Raw genomic sequence first — 24292 nt, 5'->3', positions numbered from 1 at the left:
CCCAGCTTCTCTCTCTGTCTAGCTCTCCCATGAAGGATGGCCAAGGAGAATGATGCCCTGTTATGGATAGTGTCTGGGGAGAACGACCTTTCATGTCATCCCCACGCCAAGTCGACCTAAATTTGGCCAATTTCCTCCAGCCAATAAACTGGTCAATAGGAATTTGTGCTGTCTAGTGCGAAAAGGAAGCAGAATTTCACCCCTCCCGAAAATCACTGGAGGCCAGCCTGGCCTTGAAGCATGTGCTGGGAGTAAAGGAAGCCAGCTGGACCATCAAAATCAGTCTAGTTCTCTACCTCTGTGGGGCTGAATCAAATGACCCCCAATTGAGTCCTATATTTCCTGCTCTAGGTTTTCTCTCCGCTACCCACAGCCCTGCTCTGCAGAGACAGATCTCCTTCTCCCACGTGTATTGCAGCTCCCAGGGGCGGGGCCATTCTAGCACTACTGGTGGCCAGGAGGGGTACTGCACCTTGAAGGGCCAGAGCCCCTCTAATGCAAGTTGCCCGCCGGCTGCCAGCCTTGTAAAATCTCAAAGGAGAATGTGGCGGATTTGCAGCAGCACTGACGGGGTTTTTGCCCGTTATGGAAATGGCGTCAATAAAAACAAAGCTGGGCTTTAGAAAAGAAAACCCAGATCAATGTAGCTTGGAAGTGGGCGAACGTCGAGGAGATTCTCTGTTCCCAGGGGCCAAAACTGCTGCCCAGGGCACACTGTCCTGCCTCAAGGAGGTGGGTGCTCAGTGATCATTCGTTTGCCAACGTTGCTCTGGGGCAACGAGATTCTGAGTTGGGCTTTCAATGCCGCCCGCCTGATCTGGACATTTTACAGCTGCTCTGACAATGAGCCATGGGTTACAATTGCTACATGAATGCTCTCCCTTTATCAATAATACACACTGTGTCTGTCTGTCTCATGAGATTCTGGTCTATTTGTCTATCTGTACACTCTGTCTGATTTTCTCATTATCTATCTCATTAGATTGTGGTGTTTCTACCTATCCAGCCCCACACAAACCCTTCTATCTGCCTACTTGTCTGTCTCCATACAGTCTAGTGTCTCTTGCACTTATTCTCTATAGACTCAGGGCTAAACACTCACTACTCTCCCCAGTAAAGCGTATAACCCTCCACGCTTAGCACGTGAAGAAGTGTGGTTAAGCTGCTGGAAATGACTGGTTTATTTATGTGTGTGATTCATGTCACGGTAGCATGTGTCGCCTAGTAACTGTCTCCCTTTTAGCTCTGTGCATGAGCAGTGTCTTGTAAATGACTTTGCCCTGGATTCTAGGAATGTAACCAGCCTGTGGGTGACGACGGAGGACTCTGGTTTGTTTGTTGGGAGAGGGGAGATGTTTGTTAAAAGTTTTCTAAGAGAAACATCAAGAATGGTGGAGTGTGTTAGTGTGTATCTGTGCCCAGAGATCTAGGGCAAAACTCCCATTGAGTGCAAGGGGGCAGGATTCACCTGTAAGGTGCACACAGACACGGCTGGGATTCTCCACCAGTAGGGGGCAGTCTGGCTCTCTCTTACACACAGAAATATGACATCAACCTTGATGGCCCATATATTCAAAAGCTCCCTGAAACTAACCCCAAGCAAATAACCCTCGAGTTTGGTGTAAGCTCAAAAGCTGGTCTCTCTCGCCAACAGAAGCTGGTCCAATAAAAGATATTCCTTCACCCACCTTGTCTCGCTAAGCAAATAAATCAAGCAACCCCCAAACCACCCACAAAGCATGCTGCTAGCAGAACTTTCACCCCCAAAACTTGGATATGCCAGAGACAGTGTGAAATCTACCAGGTGCTTTGCTAGTGCAATTTTACCCAGAAGGCGCCCAGACGCAGTGGGCCATGATAAATGGACAGGCAACCCCCCACCTCAAATAGCTACATGCACCCAGGCCTGCGTGAGAATCGCCCTATGAAGTGTGCAAATGTGTGATTAAAACACTGTGTGTGTGTGTGTGCAAAAGGTGAGTTATTTGTGTGTATGTGTGTGTGGGGGAGAGATTAGGATTATAAAAAGTGTGTGCTTAAAATATCAATGGTATATCTATGAAAAGAAGAGGAGTACTTGTGGCATCTTAGAGACTAACAAATTTATTTGAGCATAAGCTTTCGTGAGCTACAGCTCACTTCATCGGATGCATTCAGTGGAAAATACAGTGGGGAGATTTATATACACAGAGAACATGAAACAATGGGTGTTACCATACAGACTGTAAGGAGAGTGATCAGGAAAGGTGAGCTATTACCAGCAGGAGAGCGGGGGTGGGGGGGGGGAGATGACCTTTTGTAGTGATAATCAAGATGGGCCATTTCCAGCACTTTACAAGAACAGTAGGAGGGGAAATAAACAAGAGGAAATAGTTTTATTTTGTGTAATGACCCATCCACTCCCAGTCTTTATTCAAGCCTAAATTAATTGTGTCCAGTTTGCAAATTAATTCCAGTTCAGCAGTCTCTCATTGGAGTCTGTTTTTGAAGTTTTTTTGTTGAAGAATTGCCACTTTTAGGTCTGTAAGCGAGTGATCAGGGAGATTGAAGTGTTCTCTGAGTGGTTTTTGAATGTTATAATTCTAGACGTCTGATTTGTGTCCATTCATTCTTTTACGTAGAGACTGTCCAGTTTGACCAATGTACATGGCAGAGGGGCATTGCTGGCACATGATGGCATAGATCACATTGGTAGATGTGCAGGTGAACAAGCCTCTGATAGTGTGGCTGATGTGATTAGGCCCTATGATGGTGTCCCCTGAAGAAACAGATTGACAGAGTCAGAAGAGTACCCAGAAGTCACCTACTACAGGACAGGCCCAACAAAGAAAATAACAGAACGTCACTAGCCATCACCTTCAGCCCACAACTAAAACCTCTCCAACGCATCATCAAGGATCTACAACCTATCCTGAAGGACGACCCATCACTCTCACAGATCTTGGGAGACTGGCCAGTCCTTGCTTGGAGACAGCCCCCCAACCTGAAGCAAATACTCTCCAGCAACCACACACCACACAACAAAAACACTAACCCAGGAACCTATCCTTGCAACAAAGCCCGTTGCCAATTGTGTCCACATATCTCTTCAGGGGACACCATCATAGGGCCTAATCACATCAGCCACGCTATCAGAGGCTCGTTCCCCTGCGCATCTACCAATGTGATATATGCCATCATGTGCCAGCAATGCCCCCTGCCATGTACATTGGTCAAACTGGACAGTCTTGATGTAAAAGAATAATTGGACACAAATCAGACGTCAGGAATTATAACATTCAAAAACCAGTCGGAGAACACTTCAATCTCTCCGGTCACTCGATTACAGACCTAAAAGTGGCAATTCTTCAACAAAAAAATTTCAAAAACAGACTCCAACGAAAAGGAGGACTTATGGCACCTTAGGGACTAACAAATTTATTAGAGCATAAGCTTTCGTGAGCTACAGCATGGAAAACTGCATGCATCCGATGAAGTGAGCTGTAGCTCACGAAAGCTTATGCTCTAATAAATTTGTTAGTCTCTAAGGTGCCAAAAGTACTCCTTTTCTGTTTATGGATACAGACTAATATGGCTGCTACTCTGAAACCTGTCAAATGGTATATCTGTGTGTGATGAGAATGTGGAGTGCGTCGGGCTAGACTTTGCAAGGATTTGGTTTTTATCGCTAAATGTCGATTTCACCGTATCCACCCACAGCCCTAAACCATTTCCAGCGAGAATCAAAATTAGCAGCGAGGCAACGTAAGGAAAACGCGGCCAGAGAACTAAGGAGCGTTTGATTTCAGGAGATTTTGACATACGATGTTGACAGTTTGCATAGTAATGGTTATAAAGCTTCAACTTTTTGAATCTCACCCGCTCCTGTCATTGAATCGTTATTCTCTGACCCTCCAGCCCCAATCTCTTTCATAATTTCCCCCAACTGTAAAAATTTAAATTGATACAAAGTGGGGGGGAAGCGTAAACTCTGAAATTTTATATAACTGAATGTTTAAATTGATAAAAGTAAAAAAATGCATAAAAATAAACACCACTATCTGCCTAAATGATAAAAGAGTAAAAATTGAACACGGTCAAGGCTACGTACGTGTGACTCTCAGATTGAAAGGCAAATTGTGCGTGTGTTTGTGTGTGAGACAGATTAGAAATATGACTATTGTGTGTGTTTACAACTACATATATTCAGAGGTGGCTTAAGGTTTCTTGGGGCTCTGGACACACACACACACACACGACCCTGATCCCCTCCAGCCGTTTTTGGACTTTCCCTCTTCATACATGTAGAAAATGTGTGCAAGTGATTTTCGGAGAACACACAATGTGTATATATCCTGCAGTGTGTGTGTAAAAAAGAGAGTGCGTGAGCAGGACTGCCCTCTGCTAGACGGAAGCAGGACTCTGTGTATTGCCCGAGCAGAAGATTCCAGGGGAATCAGAGCAGGTTGTTAACCTGTGGAACTCACCTCCCCATGATGGGCATAGCAAGATTCCCAGAAGGGCTGGGGATTTCATATAGGCAGCCAGAACAGCTACATTTGTAATGGTCAGGATTAGAAAACCAGCCAAGGCTTCACCCAGGGAAATTCTGGGCCTAAACCAAGCTTGGAATATGGGGGTTGGGAATAAATTCTCCCCGACGGGGAGGTTCTTCCCGGACTGATCACTAGGGGGCACTTTGCCGTTTTCTCTGCAGCGTCTTGTACCGACAGCTGGGAGCGAGGGCGGTGGGGCTGATTCTGGCAGCAGCGGGGCGGCGGGATACCGGGCTAGATAGACCCTGGGGGAGAGAAGCCCGAGCTGGGCCTGGGGCACTGCTGCAGGGAAGCTCGCAGCAATGGAGTGCCCGGCGGCGCTGTGGAGGCTGAGAACACAGGGGAGCCAGGACTCCTGGGTTCTGTCTCCGACCCTGGGAGGGACGTGGGGTCTAGTGGGTTAGAACGGGGGGGCGGGGCTGGGAGCCAGGACTCCTGGGTCCCATTGACACAAGCGCTGGGACAGCCCCGCCCACAATCACTTCACCTGCCTGGAAAACTACATTCCCCATGGTGCTTTGCGTGGGGCGGGGGCACAGGGCCGGTCTTTATCCGCTGCTTCCTGCCCCCCCCCCCCCATAGCGGCGGAGGGGGGGTCGCTGCATGGAGCCGGGACCCCCGCGCACGGAGCCGGTTGCCACCCGTCCGGCCGGAGACGGGGCACCCAGGGCCAGTGGGTGCCGGGGTGAGACCCCGCCGTTCCCCTGCACCCCAGCCCCGGACTCCCGTTCCCATCTCTCCCCTGTACCCTGGGTCCGCATCCCCCCATCACCCAACCCCGGACCCCCCGTTCCCATCCCTCCCCTCCCCTGCACCTCCCGTCCGCATTCCCCCATCCCCGCCGTCCCCCTGCACCCCATCCTCGGACCCCTGTCCCCTCCCCTCCCCTCCCCTCCCCTGCACCCCGGGTCCGCATCCCCCCATCCCCGCTTTCCCCCTGCATCCCATCCCCGGACCCCCATTCCCATCCATCCCCTGCACTCCCTGTCCACATCCCACCATCCCCCTGCACCCCATCCCTCCCTCCCCTTGTCCCCCCCACACCTCACTCCCATCTGCATCCCTCATCCCCGTCCTCCTGCATCTCACCTCCCCACCCTCCCATCCTCATCCCTCCCTCCCCCTGTACTCCTGCACCCCAACCCCCCATCCGCATCCCTCCCTCCCTGCACCCCCCCCGAACCTCATCCCCGGACCCCCGCAACCCCTGACCGCATCCCCATCCCCGCACCCCCGTCTGCATTCCTCCCTCCCCTGTCCCCATTTCCCCATCCCTGCACCCCCGCTTCCCATCCCTCACCCCCATCTGCTCCCTCCCTCCTTGCACCCCCCATCTTCCCCTTCCACCCCCTCAGCACACCTGGTCCCCATCCCCCTCCATCCCTGCCTGCACCCCCCGTCCCCATCCCTCCCTCCCCGTGCCCATACACCTCGTCCATCCCCAAACCTGGTCCTGGATCTATCTCTCCATCCGTCCCGTTCATGCTTAGCTGAGTGACCGTACACCCTCCTCGTGCTGTCCGTCCCAGTGGACACCCTCTATGATCCTGCAACCCTGAGTCCCGGCAGGGTGTGGAGGTGTTGGAGTACGGAGCCCCCCGTACGGGGGGAAGGATGGCAGGGAAGGGGCCTGTGAGCCAAGGCACTCCAGTGGGGAGGTGCCAGGGTTGGGGGGGCTGAGAAGAAGAACCCAGCGGGGTTGGTAGGTAGAGGAATTAGTATAGACAGATAAATGTGATAGACAAAGAGAAAGGGGCGTATAAGAATGATAGATGGATTGATCGGTGTATGGGCATAGATAGATGTGGGGGGGGGATAGAGATGGGGGGTGGGAATGGATGGGATAGCTACATAGAGTCGTGGGTGGGGGGGATGGATGGAGCAAGGGGTGCATGTCTGTGGACAGATAGATGAAAAGGTTTGTGGGGATAGAGAGAGGAGTATATGTGGGGAGAGCGAGCGAGCGTGTGGGGATGGATGGATAGATGTGGGGGACAGATGGGGATAGAGAAGTGTGTATGGGGCTAGGTGAGATGGGCATGTACCTGGATGGATGGATGGATGCGCGGATAGATGGGGGGATGGATGGGGATAGAGAGGTGTGTATGGGGCTAGGTGAGATGGGCATGTACATGGATGGATGGATGGAAGCGCGGATAGATGGGGGGGATGGATGGGGATAGAAAGGTGTGGATGGGGCTAGGTGAGATGGGCATGTACGTGGATGGATGGATGGATGGATGCGCGGAGTGATGCGGGGGATGGATAGGGATAGAGAGGTGTGTATGGAGATAGGTGAGATGGGCATGTACCTGGATGGATGGAAGGATGGATTGATGGATGGGTAGCAAGATGGATGGACAAAGGAGTATCATGCCTTCTTTTCCGTCTCCTCTCTAAGGCACGCGGTCCCCAGTTTGTACCACCTCTCTCCAGACAGAGCCCCGCATGTGTCTTGGGTCGCCAGGGAGTGTGAGTGGAACCATCCCCAGTGCAATGTCTCTCTCCTTCTGTCACCACACTCTGGTGAACGGGCTGAGGATCAGGAAGCTCCCATGTCGGTGTCAGTGCGTGGCCGGCATTCTCTGGCGGCCCTTGTAGTCAGCACCCCCTGCTTGTTCCTCAGGTCCTGGGCCCAGACGTCAGCTGGAAGAGGACAACAGAGCTGCCAAGATGGTGCCACCAATCGGGGACGTTCCTGGAAAGGCCCAAGAGGGAGGCCTGACCTCCGTGTCATTGGGTGGCCCCAAGGTGGAGGAGGAGGAAGTCGCCAAGATGGTGTCTCTCAGTGGGGATGTTGTGGAGACCACCAGGGGGCATGCAGTATGGAAGACCGTGGCCAACTTGTTGACTCCCAGGATGGACGTTCCTGGGAAGGGCCAATGGGCATGTCCAGCCTCCGTCTCACTGACTGTCCCTAAGGTTGAGGAGGAGGAGGAGGAGGCTGCCAAGGTGGAGCCTCTCAAGAGGGATGTTGCCATGAAGGCACAAGGTGGACATTCACCGTGGATGACTATGGTCAAGACGATGCCTCCAAACATGGATGTTCCTCGTTTGGGCCAGCTGGGGCGTGTGGCCTCAGATTCATTGCCTGTCCCTAGGGCTGAGAAGGAGGCTGAAGACACCAGGATGGTGTCACCCAACGGGGACGTTGACGTGACGACCCAAGAGGGAGATTCAGCATGGATGACCATGGCCAAGATGGAGCCTCTCCACGGGGACGTTGACGTGAAAGCCCAAGGGGAACCCTTGACCCTGATGCCTTTCCCTATCTCCAAGGCTGAAGAGGATGAACCCACCAGGCCGGTAACTCCCTCTGCTCTTGCTTGCCGGGAGCGCCCGTACCGCTGCGGGGAATGCGGCAAAGCCTTCTCCCGCAGCTCGTCCTGCGTCAAGCACCAACGCACCCACACGGGCGAGCGCCCCTATGGGTGCCCGGATTGTGGCAAGTCCTTCGGCCAGAGCTCCACCCTCAACCGGCACCGCCTGGCCCACCTGGCCGACAGGCCGCACCGCTGCGCTGACTGCGGCAAGGCCTACGGGACCGCCTCGGCACTGGCCCAGCACAGCAAGAGTCACTTGGCCGAGAAGCCCCACCGGTGCCCGCAGTGCGGCAAAGGGTTCTGCGAGCGGTCGAACCTGGCGAAGCACCTGCTGACCCACACGGGCGAGCGGCCCCATCGATGCGCCCAGTGCGGCCACAGCTTCAGCCAGAAGGCCAATCTCCAGCGTCACCAGGAGACTCACCGCGGTGCTGAGTCGCACCGGTGTGCCGACTGCGGGCGGGCCTTTCGCCACGCCCGGCGGCTGGCTCAGCACCGCCGGGCCTGCCACGCGCCTGGCGAGCCCCACTCCTGTGCCGACTGCGGCCAAACCTTCGCCGCTCGCTCCCAGCTGGCCCGGCACCGGCGCCAGCACACGGACGAGCGCCCCTACCGCTGCGGCGTCTGCGGCAAGGCCTACGGTGTCAGCTCCCACCTGCTGGTGCACCTGCGCGGGCACACGGAGGAGCGGCCGTACCGCTGCGCCGAGTGCGGGGCCGGCTTCACCGAGGCCGCCAAGCTGGCCCAGCACCGGCGCAGCCACAATGAGGAGAGGCCCCACCAGTGCGGGCAGTGCGGGCGGCACTTCGGCCTGCGCTCCAACCTGATGCGGCACCAGCGGGCCCATTCCGGCGAGAAGCCCCACCGCTGCGGCCAGTGCGGCAGGGCCTTCAGCCGCGGCTCCAACCTGGCCCAGCACCAGCGGACTCACCGCGGCGAGAAGCCGTACCGGTGCGGCCAGTGTGGCAAGGCCTTTGCCGTCAGCACCCACCTCCTCATCCACCAGCGCTCCCACACCGGGGAGAGGCCCTTCCCCTGCCCCCACTGCGGCAAAGGCTTCACCGTTAGCTCCAACCTCCGGCAGCACCTGCGGATCCACACCGGGGAGCGCCCGTACCCCTGCGCACAGTGCGGGAAGAGCTTCCGGGCTCGGACTCACCTCCGGGCCCACCAGAAACTCCACGCATGAGCGGGCGGGCGGCGGGTCTGCGGTTGGCCCTGGCTGCAGAGGGGGACGGCAGGAGGCGGGGGAGTTAGTTATGGAGTTAGTTGTAGCTTAGGAAGCATGGCTCCGTAGGGCCATGAGGAAGTATTGGACGGGGGGTCGTGGGTCTTCAGAGCCCTGGGGGTGGAGGTTTCATGGATCTTGAGGCTCAGAAGGGACGATGAGTGTGGGTGGGTCGTAGCTGTGGGCGGGGGGCGGTTCATAGATGGAGTCGAACCTTCCCGTAGCTAAGTATGAGCTACAGAGACTCTCCAGGCACCGGTGGCGGGTTCAGAGATTACACGGCCAGAAGGGACCATCGTGATTTGACTTACAGAGCAGAGAACCTTGCCCAGGGGTTCCCGCTTCCAGCCCATAGCTGGTGGTCGAGCTAGAGCGAGATGCCGGGTTGGCACTTAAGGACACCTCGTGCCAGAGAATCCACCAGCGCCCGTGGCATGCGGTTCCATCAGTTAATTAGGAGCCTGGCGTAAAAATACAGACCGTGGGGCTCTGTCCCTGGTTCTCGGAGGAGAGTGGGGTCTGGTGGGTTGGAACAAGGGGGCTGGGAGCCTGGACTCCTGGGGTCTATCCCTGGCTCTGGGAGGGGACTGGGGTCTGGTGGGTTGGCGCAAGGACAGGGGCGATCTGGGAGCCAGGACTCCTGGGGTCTGTCCCTGGCTCTGCCACTGTTCTGCTGGGACTAACATCGGATGAAGTGAGCTGTAGCTCACGAAAGCTTCTGCTCAAATAAATGTGCTAGTCTCTAAGGTGCCACAAGTCCTCCTGTTCTTTTTGCGGATACCGACTAACACGGCTGCTACCCTGAAACTTGTCCTGCTGGGTGACCTTGGGCATGTAGCTTCTCCTGTCAATGCTTCTGGTTCCCTCCCGCTCTGTGTCTTGTCTGTTTAGCGTGTGGGTTCTGCAGGGCATGGCCGGTCTTTCACTGTGCCTGTGGAGCACTGTTGGCCAGGGTCTGTGCAGCGCCCGGCGCGACGGGGCCCGGAGCTCGGCCGGGGTCTGTGAAGCGCCTGGCGTGATGGGGCCCTGAGCTCGGTTGGGGTCTGGGCAGCGCCTGGCATTAGGGGCCCTGATCTTGGTCAGGGGTCTGGGCAGCGCCCGGCGCAATGGGGCCCAGAGCTTGGCTGGGGTCTGGGCAGCGCCCGGCGCAATGGGGCCCAGAGCTTGGCTGGGGTCTGGGCAGCGCCCGGTGCAACTGGGCCCAGAGCTTGGCCGGGGTCTGGGCAGCACCTGGTGCAATGGGGCCCAGCGCTTGGCTGGGGTCTGGGCAGGGCCCGGCGCGACGGGGCCCAGAGCTCAGTTGGGGTCTGTGCAGTGCCTGGCACTAGGGGCCCTGATCTCGGTCAGGGGTCTGTGCAGTGCCTGGCACTAGGGGCCCTGATCTCGGTCAGGGGTCTGTGCAGTGCCCGGCGCGACAGGCCCCAGAGCTTGGCTGGGGTCTGTGCAGCGCCCGGCGCGATGGGGCCTGGAGCTCAGCCTGGGTCTGTGCAGCGCCCGTCGCGATGGGGCCCGGAGCTTGGCCGGGGTCTGGGCAGCACCCAGGGCAATGGGGCCCGGAGCTTGGCTGGGGTCTGGGCAGTGTCCGGTGCGACGGGGCCCGGAGCTCAGTTGGAGTCTGTGCAGCGCCTGGCGCGATGGGGCCCTGAGCTCAGTTGGGGTCTGGGCAGCGCCTGGCACTAGGGGCCCTAATCTTGGCCGGGGTCTGGGCAGCGCCCGGTGCGACGGGGCCCGGAGCTTGGCTGGGGTCTGGGCAGTGTCCGGCGCGACGGGGCCCAGAGCTCGGTTGGGGTCTGGGCAGCACCTGGCACTAGGGGCCCTGATCTCGGTCAGCGGTCTGTTCAGCGCCTGGCGCAACGGGGCCCTGAGCTCAGTTGGAGTCTGGGCAGCGCCTGACACTAGGGGTCCTGAGCTCATTTGGGGGTCTGTGCAGCGCCCGGCGCGATGGGGCCCGGAGCTCGGCCGGGGTCTGTGCAGCGCCTGGCGCAACGGGGCCCGGAGCTTGGCCGGGGTCTGTGCAGCGCCCGGCGCGACGGGGCCCGGAGCTTGGCCGGGGTCTGTGCAGCGACGGGGCCCGGAGCTTGGCCGGGGTCTGTGCAGCGCCCGGCGCGACGGGGCCCGGAGCTCAGTTGGGGTCTGTGCAGCGCCCGGCGTGACGGGGCCCTGAGCTCAGTTGGGGTCTGGGCAGCGCCCAGTGTGACGGGTCCAGATCTTGGCCGGGGTCAGTGCAGTGCCCGATGCGACGGGGCCTGGAGCTCGGTTGGGGTCTGTGCAGTGCCTGGCGCGATGGGGCCCTGAGCTCAGTTGGGGTCTGGGCAGCGCCTGACACTAGGGGTCCTGAGCTCATTTGGGGGTCTGTGCAGCGCCCGGCGCGATGGGGCCCGGAGCTCGGCCGGGGTCTGTGCAGCGCCTGGCGCAACGGGGCCCGGAGCTTGGCCGGGGTCTGTGCAGCGCCCGGTGCGACGGGGCCCTGAGCTCAGTTGGGGTCTGGGCAGCGCCCAGTGTGACGGGTCCAGATCTTGGCCGGGGTCAGTGCAGTGCCCGATGCGACGGGGCCTGGAGCTCGGTTGGGGTCTGTGCAGTGCCTGGCGCGATGGGGCCCTGAGCTCAGTTGGGGTCTGGGCAGCGCCTGACACTAGGGGTCCTGAGCTCAGTTGGGGGTCTGTGCAGCGCCCGGCGCGATGGGGCCCGGAGCTCGGCCGGGGTCTGTGCAGCGCCTGGCGCAACGGGGCCCGGAGCTTGGCCGGGGTCTGTGCAGCGCCCGGCGCGACGGGGCCCTGAGCTCAGTTGGGGTCTGGGCAGCGCCTGACACTAGGGGTCCTGAGCTCAGTTGGGGGTCTGTGCAGCACCCGGCACGATGGGGCCTGGAGCTCAGCCGGGGTCTGTGCAGCGCCCGGCACGACGGGGCCCGGAGCTCAGTGCTACTGGAATAGAATACTAATGTAAAATGGTGACGCGTGCTAGGATTGCCCCTGCGGGACGTTGGCGACAGTCTCTGAGATGCACCAGGGGATGCAGAAAGATCTGTGCCAAGCACTGTTACTCCAGAGTTGGGCTCCCCGCAGCCAGGCAGCACCCTATGGGAATCCCTCCTGCCCCACCCACCCAGCAAACTGCCCCAAATGCTGAGGTGCCCAGGCTACAGTGGCAGACTGGCCTAGGGGATTTAGAAGCCTTAGTTTCAAAATCAGTATTATTAGTGTTTGTGGTACTGTAGGGCTTAGGACAGGGGTGGGAAAACTACGGCCCGAAGGCCGGATCCGGCCCTCTGCTTAATTTAATCCAGCCCGCGGCAAGTCTCCATTCCGTGGGCCGGAAGCCCCGAGCCTCGTCCCCCCTGCTCCCCCATGGGGCTGCAGCCACAAGCGCTGGTCACCCCGCTGCGGGGGGAAGCTAGGGTTGCCAGCCCGTTAGAAGTCCAGTTGGCTCTGTGCAGCACCCGGAAACGGCTGGCGTGTCCCTGCGGGCCCTAGGCGCAGGGGAGATCAGGGAAGCTCCGCATGTTGCCCCCGCCTCCAGTGCCGGTTCCGCAGCTCCCATTGGCCAGGAACCGGGGCCAATGGGAGTTGTGGGGGCGGCGCCTCTGCCTAGGGGCTGGACATAGTAGCCGCTTTTGGGAGCAGTGCGGAGCCAGGGCAGGCAAGGAGCCTGCCTTAGCCCTGCTGCGCCGTCGGCCGGGAGCCACCTGAGGTAAGTGCCGCCCAGCCCGAGCCTGCACCCCAAATTCCTACCGGTCCCAGGTTGGAACCCCCTTCTGCACCCTAACTCTCTCCCAGAGCTCCCACCCCAACCCGAGCCCCCTCCTGCACTCAGAACCCCTCATTTCTGGCCCCACGCCGGAGCTCCCACCCCCAGCTGGAGCCCTCACCCCCTCCTGGATCCCAACCCCCTATCCCAGCCCAGTGGAAGTGAGTGAGGGTGGGGGACAGTCGGGGGGGCTGGAGTGAGTGGGAGGCAGGGCCTCAGGGAAGGGGCAGGGCCTCTGAGGAGGGGCGGGGCAAGGATGTTCGATTTTGTACAATTTAGAAAGTTGGCAACCCTAGGGAAAGCCCCGAGCCCCTGCGCCGCTCCCCCGCGCGGGGCTGTGTGGGGCCTGCGATGGATTTTTTTTTTCTGTGACTCAGTGGCCCCTGATAGAAAAAAGGTTTCCCACCCCTGAATTGACCCGGTCTCATGTAGGCCCTGGAGCACCCAACTCCCATTGGCACGCTGGGAACCTGCCCTCTGGCGCCGCGCCCCGGCATTGTGTAGGCACCTAGCTCCCCTGGGGTGAGTGACATCAATGGGATTTCAGTGTCTGCGTAGCTCTGAGGTTCTGGGCCTAAGGGTAAATTACACTGAGATTAATGGACTGTCTGTCTGTCCATCCCTGTACACCCCTCCCATGTAATCTATCCCCACATCCTGCCCCACCCATCTCTCTCTCTATCCCTAAACACCCTTCTTATCTCTCTCTCTCCCCAAACACCCCCCCTCTATCCATCCCCATACACCCTCATATCAATCTCTCCATCCCCATACACCCTCGTATCTATCCATCCATCCCCATACTCTCTCTTTCTCGTTCAGGTGTCACACTCCACGGCCCATTTGGTGGTATTTGAAGCTTTCCCTTGCTGGATGACGTAGCCCATGTTAGGCAGTTGGGGTCTGGGTCACCATCCCTCTTCCCCCCGCCCATATCCCATTTGAGTTACCCCCTTCCCCGTCCCTCTCACCCAGCCTGCCACTTAGTGCCCATCTCAGGGGGCTCCTCATTCACCCACTCACCCCAGCTCTCCCCCTCTCTGGGGCTCAAGCCGAGGGGATCTGCGGGCTCTGGAGTTGGGGGTCAGGGGAGTCTGGCTGACAGACTCCCCCAGCTGGGGGGCCGGCATGCCCAGCCTTTGGATCAGGAGCCCAGCGTGGGACACGAGCAGGGATGTTGCCTCATGGGGGATGGGAATGAGAAACGACACAGCTACCCCCTGTCTGCGAGCACCCTTCCCATCGGATGTTAGGTTAGGACAAGGGAGGGATAGCTGGGAGCCAGGACTCCTGGGTTCTAGCCCCAGCTCTGGGAGGGGAGTGGGTCTAGGGGGTTTTGGCGGGGGGGCTGATAGAACTCTAATTAAGTTCTAGTGGCCACTGTTTGCTCTAATCATTAGACTGCCCTCCCCTCCCAGAGTTAGGAATAGAACCCAGGAGTCCTGACTCCCAGTCCCGCCCTATCTGTCACAGTCCTGTCCCAGCTCTCTGGCAGTGAAATATGATAGACAACCCAGCGTTTATGTTGCCATTATTAGGTTCCAGGATTAACATGCCACTCCAGAGGCGTACGGAGGGTCTGGTCTCTCACTGGGGCCTGAGAATACTCCCCCAACTCTTGGTGCCTGGGACGAGTGGCTCTTCCTTTTAGGCTGGGGCAGGGCTTTAGATATAGTGGGGGGGGCTTGCTCCAGCCCAGCACTGGCAATTCCATAGGTGGGCCTGGGGATGAGGCAAAATCCTAATTGTTCTCCTTTCTGCAGTCAGGACTACAATTCCCACAATGCCCTGTGCCCATGTTCAGCCACCCATTCCCTTCATGGACATTCAGCCCACCCTGCTGGGGCGGGGGCGGAGAGCCAGAACTCCTGGGTTCCATCTCCACCTCTGGGGGGGGGGGTGGGGATTTCTCCTTCAACAGAGACTGAAATTAGTAGTATTTAGTGCCCGGAAGGCAGCAATGCCAGGGAGCCCGGACTCCTGGCTTCTCTCCCCAGCTCTGAGAGGGGAGAGGGGTCTAGGGGTTAAAGTGGGGAGGGGGTTTGGGAATCAGACTGGGTTATCTGTGGTTTTCTGCCCCCTTTCTGTCGCCCCATAGGGGTTTCCAAAGATCTCATGGCAGGAGAATGCTGAGGGGAGATATATGGCTGGGTCTTTCCATGGGAGCTAGATTCTCATCTCAGCCCCCCCTGGGGGGGGTGAATCAGAGTCACCCCTTGGCACTGTTCCCTCTAAGCTGTGCACGCACACACAGATCCTAAACCCCGCATGCACAAAAATTTTCACAGAAGCACAATTTGTACAGAAGATATTTTTTCCGCACAGGGCCTGTCAAAAATTAGAGGGAACGGTGCCCCTGGGCTGCAATGGAGTCATGGCCAGATAATCTCAGTTCCCCTGGTGTACATCTTGAGCTACCCCCTGGGAAACTGCACAGTAGTTAATGGACTCACTCTGGATCACACCCGTTTACTTGTAATCGGGGCTATCACACCAGCTCCGATATCTGCATGTTGAGGGCATGAGCTGATTTCATGCCTTTCCAATACGCCCAGCCTTTAGTCGGAAATTGCCAAACCAGCTGGCAAGACGTTGCTCACGGCTCTGAAATAATCGGTGGGCTATTTGGATCTTGCCGGGGGTAATCCTGATGCCCGTCTACACTTCTTTGAGCTTGCACTCCGTTGTGTCCGGCTGCATTTCGGATGCAGGGGCTGGGCGAGGAATATCTTTTTATCTCTGCGGTGGACTGAAACTCCATGGCCCAGTCAGTTCGGTTTGACAGACTTCAACGTTTATCGTGGCCATTTGACAGCTATGAGCCATCTTGATTTTTTTTTTAGCATTTTATTTCTGTTCTGGTTGGCTTTTTAAGGCTTCATCGTGGAGCTACAGGCTGGATTTTAAGGTTTTTTCATGTATGTCGATGTAAATTTGCACAATTGCGGGCAGTTATGGGGGCCGGCCCACTCAAATGATGGCACGACAGGAGAGGTCGCGATTCAAGCTTCGTAACTGTTAAGAACACAAATGTTCAAAATATACACAATAAATAGCCTTCAATCAACCCGCGCATTTATCTGACGGTGCCTTGCTGTAATTTTTGACGAGTGATGGATTTGTTGGCTTGCGTGGGTCCAGTGAAATCCACCTTTAGGGATAAAAATATTGACTCCCGCCAAGCCTGGACCATAGTGAATGGTCCACTACTGAAATTCAGACAGCTGCGCTCTTGCCCGGTGGGCTGGTTTAGCAGGTGCTCGGTCTCGCGGAGTCGGAAAGCTAATAAATCGGCTCTGGCTCTCCAGCCGTTTCTCACCAGCTCACGCTGCAGGAAGCAGCTGCATACACAAGAGCAGCGGTTCTCCAACAGCGGGTCGGGACCCCAATGTGGGTTGTGACCTCATTTTATTGGGGTGGCCAGGGCTGGCTTAGACCACGTCCCGCTGCCCAGAGCTGAAAGCGAAGCCCGAGGGCTTCAGCCCTGGGCGGTGGGGCTCAGCTGACAGGCCCCCCTCCTAGGGTCATGGAGTAATTTTTGTTGTCAGATAGGGGTTGCAGTGCAGTGAAGTTAGAAAACCCCTGAACTAGAGACCCCGGGGCAAAAGGGGCCAGTGAGAAGGTGAGAGATTTAGGGGTCATCCTGGCTAAGCAGCTCAACATGTGTGACTCATGGCCAAAGGGGCTAATGTGAGCCCGGGATGTCTAAAGAGGGGAATCTGAAGGAGGAGCAGAGAGGTCATTTTACTTCTGAATTTGGCCCCGGTGCGACCGCAGCTGGGACCCAATTCAAAGATGCGGCTAATTTGGGGAGGGGTTAGAGAAAAGCACCAAGCACAATTAAAGACTTAGAAGACCTGCTAGACAAGGATAGCCTCCGAGGGGGTCAATCGATTTCGCTTAACAAAGAAAAGGTCCAAGGGTGACTTGATCCCAGTTTAAAAATACCCGCCCCCGGGAAACAAATACTGAATAAGGGACTTCTCTAGCAGAGAAAAGGTCCAACGCGATCCAATGGCTGGAAGCTGAAGTTATACAACTTCAGCCGGGAAAGAAGGTGTAAATTCTTAATGAGGAGAATAATTATAGTGGACCATTTTTAAATCAAGAGAAGATGGGGTTTTTTTTATGAGAGCTGCTCTAAGAATTATTTTGAGGCAGGTCTCTGGCCTGGGGCAGACTAGATACCACGGTGGTGGCTTCTGCCCTGGGAATCGGTAACGTTCTGGAGGGATTGCTGCTTTTGTCGGGCTCCGTGTGTGTCTCTCAGGTGAGCCAGTCACAGGCAAATAGGCCGCGTTAGACTTCAGAGCCGTCGGCCTCTGTGTTTTCTCCGCTCTGCCTACCCTCCAGGGGCTAGCCCAGCGCTTGGCCGTGCGGAAAGGGATAAATACAGAGATTCTCTCGCAAGCCAAGCAAGGAAACTGAACGCCAGAAAACTCGGTGACCAAGGCGGGTTTCAGAGGGCTAGTAAATACCCCCCTCTATAACAAACTAGAACAGGTCTGATGAGCAACCGAAGATTCAGCTGAGGCCAGGGAGCGGTAAAAACTGGAGGCTGACTTAGGAAAGAAGAGGAGGAAATGATACAGGGTGGAAATTCAGTAAAGAATGGCCCAGTAGTTAGAGGAGAGAGGACAGAGACTCTGGTTCACTCCCCAGCTCTGGAAGGGGTTAGAGCAGGGGGGGTGGGAGCCAGGACTCCTGGGTTCTATCCCCAGGGATGGGAGAGGAGTGGGATCTAGTGGGATAGAGCGGGGCGGGGTGAGAACCTGCCAAGAGTCTGACGGAAGAACACAGCAGCTGTTATGCCAATGAGTCTTTATTACAAGAAGGGTAAGGAATACAGGACCACGGCTGAGAGCAGGGCTGATTGCTCCCAGGTACCTGCATCTGCCACCACCAAGCTCTGCTGTCCCCCACCCCAAGCTGGGATGACACACACAGACCCACCCCCACAATGACTCCCCAACCCCCCTCCCCCCACGCAAAAGGAAGTGCGTGTGGGGGAATAGCTCCCCAACCCCACCCAGACTTCACTAACAGATTTTCCCCAAGGGCTGCATAGATGTTTATGGGTTAAACTGGAGAAGCCCCCCCCGCCCCGGAAGCGTTACGGATCCCCAATCTAAAAATGGAGAAACCGAGGCACAGAGTGGCATGCAGCTCACGGTTACATAAAGACAACAAAGAGGGAGGACTGGGCAAAGAACCCAGGAGTCCTGAACCCCCCTTCCTGGTGCTCTAACCACTAGACCCCAATTCCCTCGCAGAGCTGGGGACAGAACCCAGGAGTCCTGGCTCCCAGCCCCCCCAGCTCTAACCCACTAGACTCCACTCCCCTCCCAGAGCTGGAAGAGAACCCAGGAGTCCTGCCCCTACCCCGGCTCTAACCATTAGACTCCCTGCTCCCCTCCCACAGGTGTATCGAATCTCCCAATTGAACTCAAACACCCTCGGATTTCTTCTCTCTGTAGTGGTGGGGTTGTGCTAAACTCCTCTCCACTCACTTCCTGTTGAGTCTCCACCCACCCCACAGACTAGAGCCGGGGCTCCATAGTGGGGAAAGGCCCCAGGTCCCATTCCCCATCTCGGCACCTCTCCGCTGCTTCTCTACGGCGCGGCCTCTACTAAACTAACACCGTCTATGGCAACAGGGAACGCTGCCTACTCGCTAAAGTCGCCAACAGAGCGGATTACGGCATCCTCACCCCACCAGCTCCACGGCTCTAACCCACTACACCCCACTCCCCTCCCAGAGCCAGGGACAGAACCCAGGAGTCCTGGCTCCCAGCCTTCTAATCACAAAATCCCACTCCCCTCCCAGAGCTGGGGACAGAATCCTGGAGTCCTGGCTCCCAGTCCTCCCTGCTCTAACCACTACACCCCACTCCCCTCCCAGAGCCAGGAACAGAACCCAGGAGTCCTGGCTCCCAGTCCTCCCTGCTCTAACCCACTAGGCCCCACTACTCTCACCAGGGAAAGAACCCAGGAGTCCTGGCTTCCAGCCCCTGCTGCTCTAACCCACCAGACCCCAATCCCCTGCAAGATCCAGGGATAGAACCCAGGAGTCCTGGCTCCCACTGCTCCCCTGCCCGTCCCACGCCTGTATACAAAAGACAGATACATTTTGTTCAGACCCAAACTCTCCAAGCTTATCAGCGTCAAACTCAGAGGGTTACCAGTGTGTCTCCTCCCCCTGCAGCTCTCCTTCCCTCACTGCTTCCCCCCCATTGCCACACCACCGGGGGGGGGGAAGGCAGACTCTCACACTCCCATGCTTAGCGCTGCCGACACCCCTTCCTCGACCGCCACCCCGAGCGCCGCGGGGAGCCCTGGCGTCCCGGCCCCTGGCGCCACCTCCAGAGCCACGGAGACCGCCGGTGCCCCGGATGCCGGCAGCGCCGCCCCGGCTCTCTCCTGGGCCAGGAGCTCCTCGCGGGCGTGCACCTTCTGGTGGCGGGTGTACTGCAGCAGGTAGCGGAAACAGAGGCCACAGCGGGAGCACCGGTAGGGCTTCTCCCCAGTGTGGATGCGCTGGTGCTGGACCAGCGCCGAGCTCTGGCTGAAGCTCTTCCCGCAAGTCCCGCAGGCGTAGGGCCGCTCGCCGGTGTGGGTCCGGCGGTGCTGGGCTAGCGCCGAGCTGTGGCCGAAGGCCCGGCCGCAGTCGGGGCAGGCGTAGGGGCGCTCGCCGGTGTGGGTCCGGCGGTGCTCCAGCAGCTTGGAGCTCTGGGAGAAGCCCCGGCCGCACTCCCCGCACCGGAAGGGCCGCTCGCCGGTGTGGGTGCGCCGGTGCTGGGCCAGGTGGGAGCTCTGCCGGAAGCTCTTCCCGCAGTCGCCGCAGATGTAGAGGGTGCCGGGCGGGCGGGCCTCCCCGCCGGCCCGGTGCACCTTGCGGTGCTGGGCCAGATGGGAATTCTGCCCGAAGCCGCGCCCGCAATCCGGGCAGCGGAAAGGGCGCTCGCCGGTGTGCACCCGCCGGTGCTGCACCAGGTGGGAGCTGACGCCAAAGCTCTTGCCGCAGTCCTGGCAGCGGAAGGGCTTCTCGCCGGCGTGGGCCCGCCGGTGCCGCAGCAGCGTGGAGCTGAGGCCGAAGGTCTTGCCGCAGTCGGGGCACTGGTAGGGTCTCTCCCCGCTGTGGGTGGTCTGGTGCTGGATCAGGGTGGAGCTGAGGCTGAAGGCCTTGCCGCACTCGGTGCAGCGGAAGGGGCGCTCGCCGGTGTGGGTGCGCTGGTGCTGGGTGCGGGTGGAGCTCTCCGAGAAGCGCTTCCCACACAGGCCACAGGGGAAGGGCTTCTCGCCGGTGTGGGTGCGCCGGTGGTTGAGCAGGTTGGAGTTGCGGTTGAAGCTCTTGCCGCAGTCGGGGCACTTGTAGGGCCGCTCGCCGGTGTGGATGATCTGGTGCTGGAGCAGGGTGGAGCTGAGGCTGAAGGCCTTGCCGCAGTCCGGGCACTTGTAGGGCCGCTCGCCGGTGTGGACCCGCCGGTGCTGCAGCAGGTTGGAGCTGCGGCTGAAAGCCTTGCCGCAGTCCGGGCACTTGTAGGGCCGCTCGCCGGTGTGGGTGCGCTGGTGCTGGAGGAAGGTGGAGCCCCGGCTGAACGCCCGCCCGCACTCCCCGCACTTGTAGGGCCGCTCGCCCGTGTGGATGCGGCGGTGCTGCGCCAGGGTGGAGTTGGAGCCGAAGGATTTGCCGCATTCCGGGCACTGGAAGGGGCGCGCCGGCGGGGTGGGGCGGGAGGACGGCGGGCCCGGAGGAGGCCATGCTGCTTTGGCTGGGCCCGGATTGCCAATGAGGTCGAAGCCAGGGGGCGTTTCCGAGCTGGAGTGCAACCCAAGTTTCCCATCCTCGTGCGAGCCACGACGGAAGCTTAGCTCCCCGTCCTCGTGCGAGCCAGCATGCAAGCCCAGCTCGCCGTCTTCGTCGGAGCCACGATGGAAGTTTAGCTCACCGTCTTCGTCGGAGCCGGCATGCAACCCAAGCTCACCGTCCCCATGCGAGCCAGCGTGCAGCCTGAACTCGTCATCTTCGTCTGAGTGCAACCCATGCTCACCATCCTCGTGCGAGCCAGAGTGCAGCCTGAACTCACTCTCTTCATCTGAGCCGGTGTGCAACCCAAGCTCACCGTCCTCGTGCGAGCCAGCGTGCAGCCCGAACTCACCGTCTTCATCTGAACCGCCATGCAGCCCACGCTCACCATCCTCGTGCGAGCCAGTGTGAAGCCCAAGCTCACTGTCTTCTTCTGAGCCGGCGTGGAACCCAAGCTCACTGTCCTCGTGTGAGCCAGTGTGAAGTCCAAGCTCAATGTCTTCTTCTGAGCCAGCGTGGAACCCGAGCTCACCGTCCTCGTGTGAGCCAGCGTGCAACCTGAACCCACCATCTTCATGTGAGCCACGTTGGAAGTCGAGCTCACCGTCTTCCCCCGAGCTGGCATGCAGCCCGAGCTCACAGTCCTCGTGCGAGCCACGACAGTAGCTCCTCCCGTAGGCTGCGAGGCTGCTGTCCGGCTGGGAGCAGGCGTACCCCACTCCCCCGCTGCCGGCTGGGCTGTCCGGCCCCCACTCCTCGTTATCCGACCAGCACTGGATGTCGCACGAGATCTCCCGCTCCGAGCCAGCCGGGCTCGGCAGCTTTTCATCTTCCTCGGCCCACGGAGAGGGGCTGTGCTCTTCTGCCTCACTCATGGCTGGGACTGGGGGGAGAAGAGAGGAGTTCATGGAGTGACAGGCCACGAGGGGACCTGACCCCCCTGGACTGGGAGCCCGGACTCCTGGGTTCTCTCCCTGGCTCTGGGAGGGGAGTGGCGGCTATTGGTTAGAGCGAGGGGGGCTGGGAGCCCGGGCTCCTGGGTTCTCTCCCTGGCTCTGGGAGGGGAGTGGGGGCTACTGGTTAGAGCGAGGGGGGCTGGGAGCCAGGACTCCTGGGTTCTATCCCCCTGGGCTACAAAGGTGGGGGATGCAATGAATGTCAAACATGAGCAGCGGCCTCACTCACTCACGGGGGAGGGGTGGGGTGGGGTGGGGGGGAGGGGGGTGTCCAGGCGAGGGGAAGGGCTGGGGATTGGGGAGGGGACACACAGCCCAGGAGGTGAGGAGGGAAGAAGAGGAGAGATCTGCACCAGGGCTGAGCTGGGAGTGGGGGCTGGGAAGTGAGGGGGGGGCCCCCCAAACAGCCCCGGCCTGGGTACTAAGCCCTATACCCCCAGCTGGAATCCAAGGGCAAAGCTACCCCGATCCCCAAACTGGCCGGGCTGGGGGGAGATGAGACCCTGCTCTGCCCCCCCGTGCACTCCCCGAGCGGGCCGGGCTGGGGGGGACCCTGCACCGCCCCCCCTCCCCGTGCACCCCCGGAGCGGGCCGGGCTGGGGGGGGACCCTGCTCCGCCCCCCCTCCCCGTGCACCCCCGGAGCGGGCCGGGCTGGGGGGGACCCTGCTCCGCCCCGTGCACCCCCGGAGCGGGCCGGGCTGGGGGGGGACCCTGCTCCGCCCCGTGCACCCCCGGAGCGGGCCGGGCTGGGGGGGGACCCTGCTCCGCCCCCCCTCCCCGTGCACCCCCGGAGCGGGCCGGGCTGGGGGGGACCCTGCTCCGCCCCGTGCACCCCCGGAGCGGGCCGGGCTGGGGGGGGACCCTGCTCCGCCCCCCCTCCCCGTGCACCCCCGGAGCGGGCCGGGCTGGGGGGGACCCTGCTCCGCCCCGTGCACCCCCGGAGCGGGCCGGGCTGGGGGGGACCCTGCTCCGCCCCCCCTCCCCGTGCACCCCCGGAGCGGGCCGGGCTGGGGGGGACCCTGCTGGGCTCGGCTCCCGGACGGCCCCGACTCACCCGCGCCGGGTGGGGGGGGCTGGATCCCCGCTGGGGGCCCCGATCCGGCCCCTGGGGCCCAGCCGGCGCCGAGCCCAGGGCCGGGGGTGGGCGGGGGCCGGTAACAGGAAGGTCCCGGCGTGAAAGCGGCTCCCGGTTACGCACTTCCTAGGCGGGGGGTTTGAACTGGCGCCCGGGAGGGCTGGAGCTGGAGCCCCGAAACCAGGGCGATGGGCGGAGAGCCACGCCCAGAGATGGGGGGAGGCGGATTTCCCCAGCGGGAGGGGCCACCCCCTCGGCCCACAGCGCCCCCCCTCGGCCCCCACACCCATCCGCCCCATAGCCCTCTGGGCCACACACCACCAGCCCCCCCATACATGCACAGCGCCCCCCTGTGTACCCCCCACATCCATCCTCCCCATAGCCCTCTGGGTCCCACACCCCCAGCGCCCCATGCATGCACAGCGTCCCCTTCTGCACCCCCCACATCCATCCTCCCCATAGCTCTCTGGGCCACACACCCCCAGCCCCCCATGCATGCACAGCGTCCCCTTCTGCACCCTCTACATCCATCCTCCCCATAGCCCTCTGGGCCCCTCACCCACAGCCCCCTCATTCACACCCCCTGCATGCACACAGCCCCCCATTCACTCCCCTACAGTCTCTACAACCCCCCCCCCCCCGACATCCCACTCCCCTTGCATGCACCCAGCCTCCCATGCACCCGCATGGCCCCCTCTAACTGGCACACACACACATGCAGTCCCTCTCTGCACCCCATATACATACCCACAGCCCCTCTATGCCCAGGTGTGTACACACACACACCCACGCCATAGCTAGAGTTGCCGGTTTTGGTTGGAGGTATTCCTGGAGGTTTCATCAGATGACCATCTTTTATTAAAGATTAATCTTTACTTCCTGTAGTGTCCAGGATAATCCTGGAGGGTTGGCAGGAGAGACACAAACTCCCTTGCAGTGATATTCTCTAAGTACAGTTGGTAGGAGACAAAATATTTCCACTTTCCCCCATGAGAACTAGGCAAAACTCTGGATTTTACTCTGGATTAAAACAAACAGATCTGGGGCTTGGGAGGGTGGGGTTATCATAAGGAGCCTTTGACCCGATGGAACCACACAAAAAACCTACCATTTGAACATAAAACAAAGTCTTTTATTTCGTTTTGATCACACTGAAATTGTGTTACACCACCTGCAATATTTAAGCCATTGTCTGATCCAAACTAGATGAAAGTTCATATTGCTAAAACAATGAAAGATTTTTACATTTCCATTGTTCCACCCAGAAAATGACGATGAATTTATTGTCTTTAAACACAAAGTGAAACACTCTCACTTTTTCGGGTGGCAATTCAATGGAAATTAATTTGGTAACAAAGTGAGATGATTTAACTTTCCATTTAAACTAAATTAAATCCTTCTATTTACATGGTTAAATATTTGACTTTTCCTCAACGTAGCAAAGTGAATATTGTAATTAGCACCCTTTTTACAAGAAAGGGAAACATTTTTACTTCTGATCACAAACAAAAGAAAACCGTCTTTTGAATTAACTGAAATTTCAGCTTTTCCCAATTCAAAACAATTTTCCTTAGGACTCAACACAAAGTGCAGGTCAGGGTTTTGGGGTTTTGGCTTTTTTTG

General features: G+C 58.9%; 2 protein-coding genes across 2 annotated transcripts; one reads left to right on the top strand and one right to left on the bottom strand.

Annotated features, from left to right (window-relative positions):
* Positions 1 to 5091: 5091 nt before the first annotated feature.
* LOC119856792 (zinc finger protein 497-like) lies at positions 5092 to 9545 on the top strand. The gene is made up of 3 exons (XM_038404803.2): positions 5092 to 5220; positions 6937 to 7007; positions 7162 to 9545. The coding sequence occupies exon 3, from the start codon at positions 7209 to 7211 to the stop codon at positions 9045 to 9047; it is 1839 nt and encodes a 612-aa protein (XP_038260731.1). The 5' UTR covers positions 5092 to 5220; positions 6937 to 7007; positions 7162 to 7208; the 3' UTR covers positions 9048 to 9545.
* Positions 9546 to 18829: 9284 nt separating this feature from the next.
* LOC119856790 (zinc finger protein 345-like) lies at positions 18830 to 22802 on the bottom strand. Its single transcript, XM_038404801.2, has 2 exons — positions 22649 to 22802; positions 18830 to 21520 (listed from the first exon to the last, which is right to left on the bottom strand). The coding sequence occupies exon 2, from the start codon at positions 21510 to 21512 to the stop codon at positions 19098 to 19100; it is 2415 nt and encodes an 804-aa protein (XP_038260729.1). The 5' UTR covers positions 21513 to 21520; positions 22649 to 22802; the 3' UTR covers positions 18830 to 19097.
* Between the last annotated feature and the right edge of the window lie 1490 nt (positions 22803 to 24292).

This window comes from Dermochelys coriacea, chromosome 6 (assembly GCF_009764565.3).
Source record: "Dermochelys coriacea isolate rDerCor1 chromosome 6, rDerCor1.pri.v4, whole genome shotgun sequence".
Lineage (NCBI taxonomy): Eukaryota > Metazoa > Chordata > Testudines > Dermochelyidae > Dermochelys > Dermochelys coriacea.
The sequence above is the reverse complement of the archived record's forward strand: the minus strand, read 5'-3'. Positions and strand labels throughout refer to the sequence as shown.

Coding starts and splice junctions, on each gene's coding strand:
- LOC119856790 (XM_038404801.2), bottom strand. CDS start 21,512: ATGAGTGAGGCAGAAGAGCACAGCCCCTCTCCGTGGGCCGAGGAAGAT.
- LOC119856792 (XM_038404803.2), top strand. CDS start 7,209: ATGGTGCCACCAATCGGGGACGTTCCTGGAAAGGCCCAAGAGGGAGGC.